The sequence below is a fragment of the Vitis vinifera genome, chromosome 7 (genome assembly GCF_030704535.1).
Source record: "Vitis vinifera cultivar Pinot Noir 40024 chromosome 7, ASM3070453v1".
Taxonomy (NCBI): domain Eukaryota; kingdom Viridiplantae; phylum Streptophyta; class Magnoliopsida; order Vitales; family Vitaceae; genus Vitis; species Vitis vinifera.
Genome location: NC_081811.1, coordinates 21141363 through 21160711, shown reverse-complemented (window position 1 = coordinate 21160711; position 19349 = coordinate 21141363). Strand labels below are relative to the sequence as shown.

Below are 19349 nucleotides of genomic sequence, written 5' to 3'. Positions count from 1 at the left end.
GATAGATAAAAAAAAAATTATCACTACAATTGGTGGATGAAGAAGAAGGATGGATGGGTATTAACACCAACAGACATTACAATGTAGCAATTGGATATGATTCTATTCCTTGGAGGATCCTTTTAGTAATAGTAATAGTAATGTTGAAAACTATTTGGTAAATGGGAATGCAAAGGGTTGGGTTAAGGCCTTTAAAGGTTTGAGACAAGGAGACCCCCTTTCTTTTTTCCTTTTTACTTTAGTAGCAGATGTTCTAAGTAGGTTGATGATCAGAGCAAAGGAAACTGGGCTAACTGAGGGTTTCTTCGTGGGGAGGGATAGGACTAAAGTGTTTCTGTTATAGTTTGCAGATGATACCATCTTTTTCTCTAAAGCCTCTCTGGAACATCTTCAAAACCTAAAGATTATCCTTTTGGTTTTTGGGCAAGTATTAGTTTTAAAAATCAACCTAGAAAAAAACACCATTTCAGGTATTAATACTGGGCAGGAGTTGTTGTCTAGTTTAGCCTCAGTTTTTGATTACAAAGTGTCAGAGTGGCCTTTGTCTTATTTAGGCCTTCCTTTGGGAGGGAACCCAAAGACAATAGGTTTTTGGGATCCGGTGGTTGAGAGAATTTCGAGGAGGTTGGATGGTTGGAAAAATGCCTTTTTGTCTCTGGGAGGGAGGATTACTTTAATTCAATCAAGTCTGTCTCACATCCTTAGCTACTTCCTCTCCTTTTTCAAAATCCCAGCATCAAGCCTCAAAGATCGAGAAGTTGCAAAGGGATTTTCTTTGATCTGGGGTGGGGAAAGGGAAGAAAGATCATCTTATTAGATGAGATGTTGTTAGTAGACCAAAGGAGTTGGGAGGTTTGGGTTTTGGGAAGACTTCTCTGAGAACATTGCTCTCTTAGGGAAATGACTTTGGAGGTTCCCTAGAGAAAGGAGTGGTCTTTGGCATAAGGTTATTGCGAGTATGTATGGGACACATCCTAATGGATGGGACGCCAACATGGTGGTTAGATGGTCTCGCAGATGTCCTTGGAAGGTTATTGCTCAAGTTTTCCAGGATTTTTCCCCTTTTGTCCACCTAGTGGTGGGGAATGGGGAAATAATTCGTTTTTGGGAAGATCATTGGTGGGGTAACCAATCTTTGTGCTTTCAATTTGCTCGTCTTTATAGAGTTATTTCTGTGAAAAACCTCATTGTCTCAAATGTCCTTGGCAATTCCTTTCCACTGTCTTGAAATTTTAATTTTCGCCATAATCTCACTGATTCAAAAATTGATCTTCTTCAGAGTTTAATGTCTTCCCTTAGTTCAATGCTTTTCTCTCCTTTTTTGACAGATTCAAGAGAGTGGTCTTTGTCATCATCAGACATGTTTTCAGTGAAATCTTTTTTCTTGGCCTTGTCAAAAGTCTCAAATCCTATCTTGTTCCTTCCGGCCAAGTTCTTGTGGAGTTCAAAAGCCCTCTCAAAGGTTAAGGCCCTTGCTTGGTTAGTAGCACATGGGAGGATAAACACCAATGACAAGTTGCAATTGAGAAGACCCTACAAATCCCTCTGTCCTCAATGGTGCATTCTTTGCAAAGGAAATGGAGAATCGATAGACCACCTTTTTCTTCATTGCCCTGTTACCATTGGACTTTGGCACAAGTTGTTCAATCTAGCAGGGTTGGCTTGGGTTCCTCCAAGGAGTATTGAGGACATGTTGGTTATTGCTTTTAAAGGCTTGGGGAACTTTTTAAGAGGCAAGACACTTTGGCAAATCGCTTGCCTTATTTTGTTGTGGATGGTATGGCAAGAGAGAAACAATAGGATCTTTGAGGATAAGGGGAGAACGGAAGAGATGTTAGAGGACTTGATTATGTTCTTTTCCTTTCTTTGGGCCTCGTGTACTGCAACTTTTAGAGGAGTTCCTCTAAGTGTTTTACAACTTAACTGAACTGCGGTTTGCGCTTCAAAAGTTTGAGAGTGTTGGGTTTTTTATGTGTTTTTAGTTTTCTTTAATTGAGTGTTTTCTCTTTTGTTCAGTTTTTGTTTTGTGGGAAGGACCTCTCATCCTTCTTTTGGTTTCTTCTCTTTCTCTTGTATCTCTTCTTTCTCCTGTATCTTTTCCTCTATTAATATAATTTTCTTCGTTTGTGATAAAAAAAAAAAAAATTATGAGAGAAAATGAACAAAATTAGAAATTATTAACAATGACAAATAATTAATTTTATCCTTATGAAGTTTATGCCTTTTTTTTCATTCAATTTTCTTGTAACTTTATGATTATTATTATTTTTAAAATTTTTTGATATATTTTTATTATTTATTTGTTTAAGTTGAGGCTTATGTTTAGGAACAATGTCTCAGGACTGCCTTTACTCTTTTAAAATATTGCTTTCTTCCTTTCTTGATGATAGTTCAACTCTAGTTTCCTTTGGCCTTTTTTCCTCAAGTCCTAATATGCCTTCTATAGGAGTCCTAGATCATCTATCTGTCCCTAGTCTAATTTTATTTGGAAACCTAAATTTTCCCTAGGTGTTGGTGTAACTTGTATAACTTGTTATAGATTAGAAGGCCTCATAAAGCTATTAATAGTAGATGGTGTGCTGTGTTTAGATAGTTGGGAGATGACAGATCACCTCTTTCTATGTTGTCTGGAGGCTTTGATTTTGTGCGGACATTGTGCAGATTGGCAGATATTTCATATTTCTTGAACTCTTCCCAGAGACTGCAGATATCATTGTTAGTTATAGTGTTTTATGGTTTTGGGAATCATACGGGGTGAATTCTGGTTTGGGGATATGCTAGTCATTCTTTAGGGGATCTAGAATGAGAGAATCTCAAGGATCTTTAAAGATTGATGGGGGATCCTATACCTCTTATGGGATTTCTTTAATGCCTTTTCTCTCATTGTGAGTCAATGACTAGGAGAGTCTTTGGGTGTTCCTCTCAGTTTGGATTGGAAACTGGATTTTTGGATTCACAAGAGTATTGACCTTTCTAGAGGCTTGTAATGCTCCTTCCATTGGAATCTTACTTCCATAAACCAAGTAGCTGACATGTTGGCCTAGCACGAGCCTTTTCTTTGTACACTTCTGTTGGGAATTCCCTTCCTCCCTGAGGTTTGGCAGTATCATTTGGGCTATATGTTAGGTGTTTTGTGGATAAATTTCTGCTATACAGACGGTTGTCCTTTTCTCTCATCTTCCATTTTTTATTGGTTGAATGATAGCTTATCCTTCCTCAACCTATTCCCATGTTTATTTTTATTAATGCATTTTCTCTGCTTTCTGTAAAAGAGGAACATCATAATGTTATATTTGTACTTATAATTGAACATACTGTATTGCATCTAGCTTGAATTCTCAACCTCTCAACCTCTCAACCTAAGATTTAGTTTGGCCCTTCAGATTGCACCTGAGAAACATCTCTTAAAAATTACAACAAAACAGATAATTTTATCATTCGATTCAAAACTAATTTTCACTGCTCTAATCCTTGATGGAATTATTCCATTTGGAATGACCCTAAAAATTGTCAACTCATGGCACTTAAAATTTGTGGTAGTGTGGATCTTGTATTTGATGTTTTGATCCATTTGCAGTGTAGGGGTGTCTAGAGCTGTTTAGCATATTCTGACCATGTACAAAAATGTCAACAGAACAGATGGTTATGTTCATCAGATTAATTTAATTTTTGCTAGATTTCCCATGCAAGAGTATTGTAATGATAAATTTTACCTATTTGTATGTGCCCCACTTGCACTAGAAGGATATTGCTGTAGCATCACATCCTTACCTTGAACCTAGTGCCGTCTTATATTTAAATTAGTTTTTTGATTCTGTTAAGCTACTAACTTTCTTAAAAGTTCAAGCTGTTAGGAAATAGACCTACACTGTATTCCAAACTAACACCCTCCTTTATGTATGGTCCGATGCTTGTATATCGAAAGGCAAATAAATAAATGAGGAATAAACAGTAGGAAAGACTTGAATCCAAGTATCCGGTTAACCATAACTCTGATACTGTGTTAAGCTACCAACTTTCCTAAAAAATTCAAGATATTCAAATATGGGCCCTTGTACATTCTTTTGTGATCCATCTTTTTGTACTAATCTCCTTGTATAGTGGAGGTTTTTAGTCTTTAGATCAGGTTTGTATTTTTGTGGGAAGGATTCTTCATCCCTCTCATGAACTCTTTATATGTAATTAATACAGCTCTTGTTTCTGAATAAAAAAAAATGTATAAGAGGCTAAAAGGTTCTTTTTTTTCTTACATTTGACTAATTTTTATCTGACCAACCTGTGTTACTTGTTCCCATTCTTTGTCTGTTGTTATTCCTCCTAGATGCTCAAATAAATTTTTAATATTTGTTTCTTAGGAAAAAGGTGCAGTTCCTTCAGCAAAGTCATCATCTCCTCTAGTAACTGCTTCCAATGGTCCTCGGCATGCCCTGTCACTGATCCCTGTGGATGCAGATGATGAAATATCATATAAAGGTTGGTGCTTTACTTTTCATCTTGAAGAAACAGAATTCCATGAAAGATTGGTGAGGAGAAATTTTAATGCTCTTTGACTGATAAGAATCCTGTTTCATTATTAAATGGCAATGATTTTCTACTTTACTTGGTAGTTATGATGGCGGATTCTTATTAACTTGTGCTCTAATTGTCATAAGCAATATTAAGTTTTACACTAATGCTGAATGAGGAGATCTGCTAGTTTTAGATTACATGGATTGTATTGTCTGGAAACTTGTGACTAAGGAAAGTTGGATAGACTTTGGTTTAAATGCATATGAAATATGGATTATAAATGTTATATCTCACATTGGATGGAGGAAAAAGTTTCTGGTACTATATATGTGATAAACACATTTTAAGGCCATGGGGCCTAGAACAGATAATATCTACATTGGAGGGGAGTGAATTATTAAAAAATGGTATCAAAGCTAATCCCTAACCTTAGTTTAAGACCTTATAAGAAGTATCTGTCCATCTGGCCCCACAATCCCATCAGATCCCATTACACATAATGAGAACATTGTGTTTGCATGATAGAGTAGGAGGGAGGGGTTGATTGTGATATTTTACATTGGATAGGAGAAGTTCTTGAGGTTTGGGTCCCCATCGAGAGTCCTAAGAGCTTGGCCATGGAAGGTTCCTCAGTTATAAAAAAAGAAAAAAAAAAGAGCCTTTTTGCCCACCTTACATGCTTGGTGCATCCCGGACCCTCAAAGCACCCTCAAAAGCCTGCCTTAGATCTGCCATCAGGAGGCTTTAATTTCGAAATTTAATCCCTTCTTAACTGAACGCTTGTTAGACTTAAAAACTTCAATCGAAGCCACTTTTCAGATCCGTTTTCTCGGCTCAGCATGCCCATTCATATAGATTATTCTAGGCCACACATTCAATTTCTTTCTTTGAGAAGCCATTACAGTGCTCTCTCCTGTCATCGACCAGTTGAGTCAAACTAGTCTCTACATCAGTGATTCTCTGCTTCTGCCAAGATTTGAAAAGGGAAACAGCCGCATCGTTAAAATTTTCAATCAACCATGATGGCTTATTAACCTATCCAACCAACAAACAAGCCTCAGAGAGGTCTGAAACGGGGATGACTTAAGATCATGCATCACAAAACTTACTGATTTTTTCAGATGAAGAGAGAGGTCCTTGCATCAATCCACTTCTTTTGAAATGCCAAGTTACACTGACTGTTCAACACTTTTGTCCATTGCTAGAGAGTAAACATGTTGCCCTTCAGATTCGCATTTGGATTTTTGCTTTCCTGATTTTTTCAATTATTAGATTGCATTGGATAGTATTCATTATTGGATTGGATCTGGATTTGGATCACCCTGATTTTGTCAAAATCTGGTCCATTTACAGGACTAATTAATAGGGTTGTTTCAAGTTAGTTGGATCTGGTGGCTTAACCTGAACCCTAATCTTTATGGTCGAATGTATTCACTTCTCGCATGATCCAAATTTGTTCATTTCTCAAGGAATCTAAGTGGTAACTACAGACATTGATCAAAACATGATATGGCCAGATGGAAACCAAGAATCAATTGTATCTTTTCTTGAATTTAGTCTATCCATGAAGAGGTGTACATGTCTTAGTTATTTGGTTAGGATTAATAAAATCGTAAGTTAGATGCATATTTTTCTTGCCAAGCCAAAAAAATAAAAATAAAAATGAAAACGCATCACTTTTATACTTACAAATATTTGTGATATTTGCTATTTGCAGCAATTGGTGGGGAAATGGGATGGCTTCTTGAGCAAAATGCACAGGCTTTTAATCAAATTTCTGCAAACTTTGCAGCTTCTAAGGTTAATTACACAATTCCTATTCTTTGTTGATGGATAACAAGCATATGTTTTTAACTTGTAAAATGTATCATGTATCCTTTTTCTATTTCTCCATATTGTGTATTATATCTATCATGTATTGTAAGTTTTTTTACATAATAAAAATTAGATAGAAAAAAAACACATACATATATGAAATACGTATATATTGGAAGCACAATCTATGCAACCGATAACAAAATTCATGAAAAATATTAGGATTTATAAAGCTAAATTATGTCATATCATATGAAAACATTGAATACTAGCGTTTCAAAAGTTCAATTTGACAAAATAATGTATAGGTTAATAAAAAAATCCACAAAAATAAACTTATTGAATTTTTAGTTATGATTTATTGGTTAATGGGGCTGGTGTGATGTCTGATAAACCAGACATTGACAAAACCAGAAACAAACTGATTAGATGCAGAAAAAAAAAAAGAGAGGCGATTAAGGCCAAAGAAGGCCAAATATTTCCTAAAGAGCAAACTGTGCTTATACCATGTTGTGATAAATTGTAAAAAACTTTCTTCTTTATTCAAGTAGAAAAAATGGTACATATTTATTTGGTTACATAATCCTATTTAGGAAATTCAAAATTTAAAGGGGAAATAGACTCTATCATTGAAAACTAACTGTAACAATCCCTATAAATTAGGAACACTCTTAGTATACAAAAAGTTTGACTTATCACAGCTGTATTATATCTCCTAAATTAAAGGACCCAATTTTCTTCAACAGTTTTCATTCACCAATCACAATTATATTCAATATCAACATTCAAATCATTCAAATGATAATTCCCTAACATCCACTACAAGAATGAATTTAGCAAACTTTCAATATTTCACGTGGGCCTTTGACATCTTCATGTAGGATTTATTTTTACTTTTCTCTCCTGTTTATGATTAATTTTTAATTAAAATACATTTTAAACAATTAATATGATAATTCTTTTGGACTTTTTCTATTTTAAAAAAAAGTTAAAGATGTACATATTGTTGTATTGCTTATTATAAATATATATTGCAAGATACACTTATGATAAAATATGAATTGGCAACATGAATTGATTTCCATAAAAAATGTATCATATTCTATATCATACATGTATTTTAAGTTTGTAATAACCATGTTGATAAGGATGGTTTCTTCTCATTTTCTTCAACAAGTTGTTGCTATGTATGCTTTTGATAAAAATTAATTTGATGGTTTTGTGTTTTTACACACCTTGCCCTTTGCTAAATTACAAAATAGAAATTCAATGGTTTATAGAAATGAGTGAGGAGATGTATATGGAATTTATTCATGGAATACTTGGACATTTAATTTGAAATTAAATCAGTTGTTACTGCATTTATAATTTGCTAAATTATAGTATAGAAATTGAATGCATTATGGGAATGAGCAGGGAATTTTTGTGGAATTTATAAATGATATATTTGGATTTAGTTTGAATTTGAATTAGTTGGGTTCACAAAAACTTTGGAATGAATAGCATTGTGCTTAAGAACTTAAAAAGTTTTATGTCTCTCTTAACAGTAGCTTAAATAAGGGCATTTTAGGGTTTCACCTACACTAATATTTCTATTTTATCTTGGTGATTGTGATGATATTTCCATGTCAGGTTGCAAGTTTTAGTGTTAATCTGGGCTTTTGAAGGTCCTAGGTGTGATTAAGCACATGTTGTGTACAAGAGGCCAATGTTTCTTCAAATTTGGACCTAGATTTTTCTTGGTGATCAATGTCTGGCAATGAAAGAATCACTTGATAGTGCTAAATATCTTGGGTGAGGCTCCTTCTGTTGTTAGTTTAACCCATGATGCAGTGTCTTGACTGCTGAGTTTCCAAAGTTTCACTCTGTTGTGCTAGAGCCACACACTGACGAATGATCATGGACATCTTATTGATCAACAATGTGAACAAGACATTGCAACATCGTACAAAAACTACATTGTCCTTAATAATGAGATCAGTGCCTCATTTTTTCTTGTTCTTGTTTTCCTGCAGATATATGACAACATAGATCTTCTTTGCCAAGCTCGTGACAACATAAAGAAACTCTTGAATAAGTATGTCAGAAGCTTTCTATGCTATATTGTTATGTCCTTACCAAATATGTTGCTAGAACATGGATGCATATTTTTGCTTGAACGCAAGAAAAAGCACCTATCATAGTCATTGCCTTTCACATGCATGTTACTTGGGTGGTTCACGTGGCTGGTTATTAAATTACTTTTTCTTTTCAATTAGAATCATCATTGTTATGATGCTGGTCTAACTAAACTCAATAGCAAACCATTTGAAATCCCATGATCATGATGTTTTCAACTATCAGTCCAAGTATATATGAAGTATTTGCTAGATAAATGTGGAATAAAGTTTTGTGAAAAAAGAAGAACAAGGGCAAAGAAAAATGTGGAATAAAGTTTTGTGACGAAAGAAAACATAATCGGACCCTAGCATGCTTTGTGATTGCTAACTCCATGGGAATGATTTATTATACCATAGTGATGATTTCTCAATTCCACTTTCCTTCAGACATTAACGGATGGTATTTCTTTGGCTCTTTAAAACCAATGTATAAGTTCCTCTTGCAAATGAGCTAGATTCTTTGAGATTTAGGCATATGTGAGAATAATCGTGTGGTGATTTGAGGAAAAGTCGGTAGCTACTATACAATGAAAAAAGGAAAATCAACTCCTAGAAATCTATCCCAAAAGTCATGAGAATTCTAATTTTGACTTCCTAATTTAAATTGCAATAGATAACCATTATCTTTCCTATTAAGAGGCTGAATACCAACCATTGTTTCCTTGTTAAATAAGGGTCATAAAGGTTGATTAGTCAACATTCCCCCTCAAGCTGGTGAATGGATGTTTTCTTTTCCCAGCTTGTTAGTAATTATTTGAAAAATCTGACTTGAAAGTCCCTTAGTCAGGATATTCGTGAATCTTGGAACTATTTGATCCATTCTTCTCTTGGCTTGTTTCTTAAGAGTGTGCAACATGTGCCTGTTCTCCTCGCTGCCTATTCATTGCACTTTAGTTACCATTATTCTAATCAAAAGATTAAGTTTTTGCCTAAAGCTTCCAACATAACATGTCCCCTTAGTATGCCTCGATTTCTTACAGTAGTTGCACTGCAACACCATCCTAATTGGAGAATGGTTTGTGAGTTTTTGCCTTCCTAGGTTCTGCCACATACCCATTTTAATTATTATGCACCCCAGGATCAGCCGTTGATGCTTCACATACCCATTGATTACTCACCTTAGAACTTTCTGACATGGTTGGATACAAAAGAATTTGGGGTTGTTTTTCAAATCAGGGTGGTTCTTTGTTGGTGGCAGAAAAACACCAGCAGTTGTGTAACTTCTTGAACTCAAGCTTTTATTTAGAAAAACGCCTAAAGTCTGATACCATAGGCATATGTGAGAATAATCGTATATTGATGAGAGGAAAAATTGTTCATCTTATAGGCAACCATACAATGAAAAAAGGAAATAAATTAACTCTTAGTAATCTATCCCAAAAATCAGGGGAATTCTTGTTCTAACTTCCTAATTTAAATTGCTATATACAACTATTGACTTTCTAATCAAGAGGCTGAATATAAGTATTCTGTTGCTATAATGTTGGGATTGTGTTTGAATATTTTATATTTATTTTCTTCCTAAAATAGAGCTGTATAGTTGTATTTGACCAAAAAAATTATTCTGTATACTTAGGATTTTGTTGTCAGGATATGCAATAAATAGGTAGTAGTGTTTCCTTTCTTTGATCCTAGAAGGTGAACCTAGGTTGTAATATATTATGTACATTTCTTAGATGAATACGAGAGAAGAAAAATTCCATCTTAGTTTTCATGGTATCGTAGCAGGTTGAAACCTGATTTTTTTCTCTCGTCCATTTTGTTCTTGGCCTTCACTGCCATTTTTCCCTTTCCTAAATCTATCTATCTCCATTACTATTATTCTTGAAAATGTTAGAGATCTTTGGAAAAATCACTCTCATGTACATCACTGCTGAGCTTGCTATTCATTCCTATGAGATGAACCCCACTCTTCAAATCACCACATCCAAATTGAATGGGAACAATTTCATGGAATGGTCCCAATCTGCCCAGATTTTTGTGAAATACAAAAGTAAAATGAAGTATATTTTAGGAACATCACCACAATCTTCAGGTGATGGGCCTAAGTATGAAAATTGGAAGGTTGAAAGTTCGAAGGTTATGTCCTATCTTTTACACTCCATGCAACTAGAGATTAGCAAGACTTATCTCTTGTTGACAATTGCAAAGGAGATCTGGGAGGGTGTCACACTGTCTTACTCGAAGAGGGGTATCACTGATCGACTATATGACTTGAAGAAGTAGATCGCTAATGCCAAGCAAAGTAACTGATTGGTCACAAATTATTTTAATCTTCTCGAAGGGATTTGGCTTGAATTATATTTGTATCATGATGTGGAAATGAAGTGACACAAAAAAACTGAGAAATGATTGAAAGAGAAAGGATTTTTGATTTCCTTGTTGGTTTGATCTTGGAGTTTGATGAAGTGGTAGAGTTTTAGGCAAAATTCCTCTTCCTTCCATAAGTGACGTATTTGCCTATCTTCGAGGGGAAGAAGGATGCAAAAGTATAATGCTTAGGAAGCCTAAAAACAAACTCCCAATGTTAGACAGCTCTGCATTTGCTACTTCAAAAACTGTTGGGAAAAAGAACATTGCCAAGGATAAGATGTGCAATTATTGCAATAAGCCTCGTCACACAACAGAGATGTGCTAGCGGCTTAATGGAAAGTCTCAGCCTGAGAACAAAGGGTTCAATTTTGGTGAAGATAAGAGAAATCAAGTTGCACAATCTACACAGGTCTATCAAATAGCTACTGTGGAAAACTCACTGGAGAATTTTCTCAATGAAGAAGATGTGGAGAGGTTGAAAAAATTGTTGTTGCAGTTGGAATTTCTGACCACGGGTTCTTGTTCAATGGCCCTGATGGATAATATTTTTGCCTTAAACGCCTTAGACAAATTGTTCTTGCACCTGGATCATTGATTCAGGTGCTTCAAACCATATAACCAATTTTTCTATACTATTTTCAACCTATTTTGCTTGTTCTAGAAACCAAAACATTCAGATAGCAGATGGATCATTTTCCCCTATGGCTGATAAAGGAAAAATAAAAATGATATCAAATCTAACCCTAAACTCTGTTCTTCATGTCTCCAACCTAACCTACAACTTGTTGTCAATAGGAAAACTCACTCAAGATTTACACATTTATGTTATTTTTACAACCATTGGTTGTATGTTTCAAGACTCTCTGATGGAGAAGAAGATTGGACATGCTGAACTAAGAGATGGGTTGTACTACCTAGATACTAGTTGGGAAGAGGATTATCCTAAACCTCAAGGCTTGGTCACTATTCTAAAATAAATAAAATCTTGCTTGGCATAGATGTCTTGGCCACCCCTCTTGCTTGAGCTTGAAAAAGCTATTTCCATCTTTGTTTGAGAATATTTCTATGAATGAATTTTATTGTGAAAGTTGCACTTTTACTGAACACCATCATATCCCATTGCAAATTAATAACTCTACAAATTCTTCCCGTTTAGCTTAAATCACTTTGATGTGTGGGGTCCTTCCTATATTACAAATAATTTTGGTTCTTGATGGTTTGTTACATTTAAAGACGATTGTACTCGTTCTACATCTTCTAAAATCTAAATCAGAAGTTTCATTCGTATTTCCTATCTTTCACAGTCTTATTCAAAATCGATTTGGGACCAAAATACGTACCCTTTGGACCGATAATGGGAGGGAGTGCTTCAACCAAAGTTTGATTGAATATATGGAAAATAAAAGAATAATCCATCATTCTTCTTGTGTAGACACTCCCCAAAAAAATGGGGTTGCAGAAAGTAAAAGCAGACACTTATTAGAAGTTGCCCATGCCTTGCTATTTGAAATGGATGTGCAAAAAACATTTTGGGGGGGGGGGGGGGGGTGGTTTGCTATTTTAACAACATTCTGTTTTATTGATTACAAAAACCAATAAAAAACTCAGTACACTTTTTCCAAATTTTCAAGAGATTGGAAAACTACCTCCAAAAATTTTTGGATGCATATTTCATGTACATATCCACAACCACTTGAGAGGGAAACTTGATCCTAGAGCCCTTCGCTATATGTTTGTGGAGTATTCCCTTAAAAAAAAAGGAAATATAAGTGTTATTATCCACCAACTCAGAAACGGTATGTTACAAGGGATTGAACCTTTGTGGAAGATCAACTATACTATGGGAACACCCATCTTCAAGGGGGAGTATGGAAGGTAGGTGGTGGGCTTCTTCAGATTATTCTGATCATTCTGGTCAGCAGAAAAATAATTCTGACCATACTGAAGTTAGCAATGCTGACCATACTAAAGTTAGCACACTTCTAAAAACATTCCTCCATATTTCAAAAAAATAGCTCGCTGTTACTTCAAATGATCCAATTCTTGAATCTGAAACAGGTATTAAAGGAGATAATCAGTTTTCCAATAATTCTGATGACTTAGATTTGCCTATTGCACTTAGAAAAGGGACTCAGTCTTGCATTGTTCCCCCTATTTCTCAGTTTGCGTCTTTACAAAAACTCTCACCCCAATTTTGTGCCTTCATCACTAAATTAGCCAATCATGAAATTGCAAAAAACGTTTTAGAGGCCATGAGCATGGAACCATGGAAGGAAGCTATGAAAGAAGAAATGTGAACCTTGGACAAAAAACATTACATGGAAGATGGTGAGTCTACCAAATGGGAAAAAGAACAGTTGGATGCAGATGGATTTTTACTGTCAAATATAGAGCTGATGGTACATTGGAGAGGTACAAGGTGAGACTTGTAGCAAAGGGATACACTCAAACATGCAAGGTTGACTACTTAGATGCATTTGCACTAGTAGCTAAGATGAATATAGTTAGGGTGTTGTCCCTAGTAGCCAACTTAAATTAGCCTTTACATCAATTTGATGTAAAAAACACTTTTTTGCATGGAGACATAAACGAGGAGGTGTATATGGATGTTTCACCTAGATTTACACACGAGACAAGGGTAAATAAAGCATGTCAACTTAAAAAATCCCTATATGGATTAAAATAATCTCCATGGGCATGGTTAGAAGATTTACCAAGTCAATGACCAAGAGGGGATATCAATAATGCCAAGGAAACCACACTTTATTCATCAAACATTTTGCTCAAGGCATGGTAACAACTGTAATTGTTTAGGTTGATGATATTGTGATAATTGGAGATAATTTAGAAGAGATTGGTAAACTTACGTTGCAAATGAATTTGATTAAAGACTAGATACTTCCTAGGAATTGAAGTTGCAAGGTCAAAACAGGGGACATTTATTTCTCAGAAAAAATATGTACTTGATCACCTTAAGTAGACAAGTTTTCTGGGTTGTAAGCTTGCCAAGACACCAATTGAAGTCAACCATAAACTAGGGGAGAAGAAAGAAGTAGCTGTTGGCAAAAGGACATATCAAAGGATGTAGGGAAACTAATCTATCTATCACACACAAGACCTAACATTACATATGCGGTTAGTGTTGTGAGTCAATTCATGTACTCACCATTACAATCCCACTTAGAAGTTGTATATGGAATACTCAGGTACCTCAAAGCATCCCCAGGCAAAGGAGTAATGTACCATAACCATGGTGATCTAAGGCTAAAGGCCTACACAAATGTAGATTGAGCAGGTTCTCTCGTTGATAGGAAGTCTACAACATGGTATTGTATGCTATTAAGGGAAATTTAGTCACTTAGAGGATTAAGAAGCAATTAGTAGTGGCATGGTCAAGTGCGGAAGTTGTATTCTAGGCCATGGTAAGCAGGGTTTGCGAGCTAACTATGGTTAAAAATGGTGCTTACAGATCTGCAAAGTTCAAGATCCTATGAGGCTTTACTGTGATAATAAAGTGGCCATAAGCAAAGCTCACAACCTTGTTCACCATGATAGAACTAAACATGTGGAGATTGATAGACACTTTATTAAGGAAAAATTAGATAGTGGACTAATATGCACACCCTACATTTTGACAACCAAATAACCAGATGATGTGTTTACCAAAGGACCATCAGGGACTATTTTTCATAAGTTCTTAGACAAGTTGGGGATGCAAAACATTTTTGCATCTGCTTAAGGGGGGTTGTTGAAATATTTTGCTGCTATAATCTTAGGATTATGATTGAGATTGCATATGAATATTTTGTATTTATTTTCTTCCTAAAATAGAGTTGTATAGTTGTGTGTGACCAAAAAAATTATTCTATAAATAGGTAGTAGTGTTTCCATTTTTTATCTTAGAAGGTCAACCTAGATTGTAAATATTATGTACATTTCTTAGAGGAATACTAGAGAAGAAAAATTCTATGTTAGTATTCACCAACCATTATTTCCCTATTAAATGAGGCTCATAAAGGTTGATTAATCAATAGTAGATAACCAAAACCAGCCTATTCTTGATGTCATTAAAATTTGCATGTTGAGATGAGCTTTTTGCAATTAATTTTTCTCATTGTCATTAGTGGATCGATTTACAAGAGACAGAGAGATTTCACAAAGGGAGAAGATTTGATCTATTATCAATAGTGAATAAATTATAGTGGTTGGAACATTTTGAGCTTCATTTCCTCATTAGTGTTCCCCACTCCTATAAGAGAGGAAAATCATCGGTGAAAAATGGAAGGCTGGGTAAAGATTCTCCTTGTAAAATGCAAAAAGGCAAAGAGCTTTTTTCTTTGTGGTCAAGAGCAGTTGTGCGCAACAAACTACACTAATTGGTGGATTGGTCACACATTGATGATCTTAGCTGAGACCATAGGGTGCCACACACCATTGCTTTCTTTTTCATTGAGGATCGGCCTAGCTCTGACTTTGTATTCTACCATCCTTCCTAATGTTATGGTATTAATTAAGGCATATCCTCATGATAATTAGATCAGACCATCACTATCAGAGGCCAAATTGCTACTTGGCTGAATCCCATAAGTCTCAGCAGTTGAAGATCCCTTTTTGTTGGATCATACGAAATGTGAATGGAGCTTAGTACATTGAAGATTTGGAAATCTTAAAGGAAAGTCTTTACCCTTGGATGGATGAAGGCAATCAACATGGAAAACAGTCCAACCTTTTAATATGGGTGGCTGGAAGTTCTTAGACTGCCTTTCCATTTATGGACAAGTGGAATGCTTAAAACAATCAGAAAATGGTGTGCCGATTTTCCAACATCCATCTTAAGATAAACTCTTTGTTGGAATTGTCCATTGCTTTGATATATGTTGAAACGGAAGAAGGGAGGTGGCTACCACCACTGATTGAAGTTGTTAATTGCTGGATCTCATGTATGGTGCAACCCACCGCTGTTGCAGAGGCTATTTCAGAGATGGCGGATGGGGAGATGATAAGGAAGGATGCTGGATCCAGAAATAATTCTGAGCAGACTCACCGAGCGAGTGTGAAAGGTAGGGAGAGGCATGGCTGCATCTTAAAGGGAAATTTGATTAGGTGGTTAAGGAGGGAAGAGAAGGTTCATAATTTTTGAAAGAGAAGAAAGAAGCCAGTTTGGGACAGTTGATTAGGATTGGGCTTAAAAATTTTATGGTGAAATTAAGTGGGTTCCTACTGATAAAAATTTGGATCCTCCAACTACAAGCGTATGAAGGTGAAAATCAGAAAATTCTGGTTCAAAATTTTCTCTGGAAACTGCAGGTCTGACATATGGGTTCAGAAAAATAATATAGTTTTATAATTTAAAAGAAATTATGAAAAAATTGCATGTAGGAGCTATGGTTTTAGTATTTTTTTTTTCATTAAAAAGAAATTTTACATTAAAATCACAGGTGCCACCTATGGTTTTAATGTAACTTTCTTTTTTTAAAAGAACCTATATTAAAACTGTATATGTCACCTATGGCATTACAGTAACTTTTTAGTAGAATTTTAGATGGCATATGCGTTTCTAACTTGTCAAGAAAAAAAAAAAAACAAAAGATGTGTCCAAAAACATTGTTAGATGGAGTATTTGTTTTACAAACCATCTTGTATAAAAAGTAAAAAACAGGTGTAATTTAAAAGAAAACTTGAAATTAAAAAGGAACAACTATTCAAAATTAGAATTCTCCAAAATATAAGATGGTATTTGTGGGTTGAAGGACTTAACTAGACCCAAGCCCCCAAGCCCAATAAAGTCCATAAATTTTAAGAAGGCCTTGAGGATTATAGGACCAAGGGCCAGCTGGATCTTTGTCACAAGTCCAACCTTGTTTCCATTAGAACCAAACCCTTAGAAAGGCAGTTCATGTTTATAAGTGGTTGAAGTACAATATATAGTTCTAGTTAAAGAAGCATGATGGTTTAATGGATTTACGTTAGGATATTCACTATAGTTCTTAAAAACTTATGATATATAATATGATATAATGACATGATATATTCCTTTATGTAAAATGATGCGTATCACCTTTCATTTTTTTATTTAACTATATTTTATGATATGGTTATGACACATGATTGAATGTACTATATAACAATATAATGAACTACCAATTTTCCAAAAAGCTTGAACTTGTAGGCTTTGGGCCCACAATGTATATCATGCACTCTAACACCCTCCTTTATATGTAGCCTGTATCTTTGGGGCTTACACGTGGTATCAAAGTCTCATTTGGTGGGAGGTAATATATTTGAATCTCATTACTATATATTTATATCCTGAATTTATTAAGTAAGCCTAAAAGAGGTTGATTGTGGTTGTCTAACATGGTATACCATGTTGAACTACCAATTTTCCAAAATTGGTTGTCCTACACAATATAATTAGCTATTTTAGTAGCTTTTGATAAATAAGATTGAAAAAAAATTCTTGAGATGGCCATTGAAATCAAAATGGCTTTGCAATGAGATAAGGTTCTCAAATGGGAAGATGAGAGATCTGGTATTTATAGGTTGCAAAGGATTAGGGTTCCAAACCTATAGGTGATAAACTAGATCTTGAACTTTAGTTGGCTCTTACCATGCTAGTGAATTTCTTTACATTTCAAACAAAGTGAAGGCTTTATGTAGCCCTATCAAGAGTGAAGGCATGTGTGATACTCGACACTAACACACTCAAATTTGGAAATGCTAACCATATTTTCAATGGTAATAGGAATAAACTTAATGATGAAACCATACAAAGATTGAGATGCTTCCATCAATAAGATTTAGGGTGGTAGGGCACACCAGAGGTATAGTATTAGTGATAGGTCAAAGACAAAGGAATAGTATTAGTAATATCTCTACTCTTTGATAAAATTAGGGTTTTTTCCATGTAACATCAACCAAAGGCTCCATCTTGGAAGATATCAAAGAAAAATCCCTAGTAAGTCTTCATTCCAAAGTCTTTTGACAAATTGCAAAACATGACTTATAATAAAAAATATGTGAAATTATAAACTTTTCTTTAGATGAAGAATATTATGTTAATAATTTATAATATACTTTAAAGAAATGGATGATAAAAAGGAAAGAAAGAGGTAAAATAATCTTGCTTGAAAACTCTAAGCACATGTTAAAAGCACACGTGAAAGTTTGAAATTTAAGTAAATTTATTCTTGTAATAAATATTACAATGTTGTTATTTAAATGATTTAGATTCTGACCTTGAATACAATGGTGATTGAAAACTTTGCTTGATATATTTATTCTTTACCGATTATTCTTTATAGGCAATTCTTTACCATACTTGGTCAAATATGCAATACTCCCTTGTATACAAGAGATTGGATATATTTTTATATTCAAATGAATGGGAGCAAAGATTTCCCTAAAGTCTCCAAGAAGATCTTCCTAGGTTGACTTTTGATCATTACCTGATTATTTTAAATGCCAATCATTTTAAGTGGGGACTAACTTCTTTTACATTTGAGACTATGTGGTTGCTCCATGCAGATTTCAAGGAAAGATTTAGTACTTGTTGGAGGGAGTTGTAGAGTGAAGGGTGAGAAGGTCATAAGTTCATGAAGAAGCTACAATTTGTTAAATCGAAACTGAAAGAATGGAATAGGGTGTCTTTCATAGGGTTAAAGGAGAGGAAGAAGAATATCCTTACTAATATTACTAGCATTGATTTTGATTAAAATATATATTATATATCTATATATATATATATATTGCTAGCATTGATGTCATTGAGCAAGAAAGGAATCTAACTCCCTAGCTCTCTGCTTTGAGGGCCTTGAGAAAGGGGTAGTTGGAGGAAATGTTGTTAAGGTAAGAGGTGCATTGAAGACAAAAAGCTAGGGTGAGGGGATTTTAACTCTAGATTTTTCCATAGGATGGTTAATGGTAGATGTAATAAGAAGTTCTCTAATGATGAAAAGGCACTTCTAAATAACATTGAAAGTAATTAGAGGAAATATTGGATTTTTTTGAAAAGTTATATTTGAGTCCCCTTGGAAAGTCTTAGAGCTGAGAAGGTTTAGATTGGTCACTCATCTTTGTAGAGAGTGCTATTTGGTTGAATTGCCCCTTTACCGAATAGGAGATTCACATGACCATTTTTCAGTTAGATAAGGACAAGGCTCCTAGGCTTGAAGGTTTCATCATTGCAATGTTTCAAGAGTGTTAGGATGTGCTTAAGGAGGATTTATCAAGTGTGTTTTAAGAGTTTCCAATACTGGGGTAATAACACTTATGCCAAAAAGGAGTCAAACCAACAAGATTTCAAATTTCAGACCTATTAGCTTGACCATATATTTGTATAATATCATAGCTAAAGTTTTATTAAGGGATATATGAATTTTCTTCATGAAACCATTCATGCTTCCCAAAGAGCATTTTTTTTTTAAGGGAGTGAAATCCTGGATATAGTGTTGATGGCTAATGAGATGGGGGATAAGAAAATGCATTTTCGAGAGGAAGGGTAGTCTTCAAATTTGATTTTGAAAAGGCTTATCATCATGTGGATTGGGGTTT

General features: G+C 34.8%; 1 protein-coding gene across 6 annotated transcripts in view; it reads left to right on the top strand.

Moving 5' to 3' along the window:
- Positions 1 to 19349, top strand: part of LOC100852665 (uncharacterized) — a 36307-nt gene that overhangs the window by 8715 nt on the left and 8243 nt on the right. For 5 of the 6 annotated variants that reach the window (XM_059738305.1, XM_010647775.3, XM_059738306.1 and 2 more), the window contains 3 exons: positions 4356 to 4473; positions 6227 to 6309; positions 8340 to 8401. In XM_059738305.1, coding sequence (XP_059594288.1) covers positions 4356 to 4473; positions 6227 to 6309; positions 8340 to 8401 — 263 coding nt within the window. Of the gene's footprint in view, positions 1 to 4355; positions 4474 to 6226; positions 6310 to 8339; positions 8402 to 17018; positions 17069 to 19349 lie in introns of all 6 variants that reach the window. The other variant, XM_059738307.1, reaches the window with a different exon arrangement.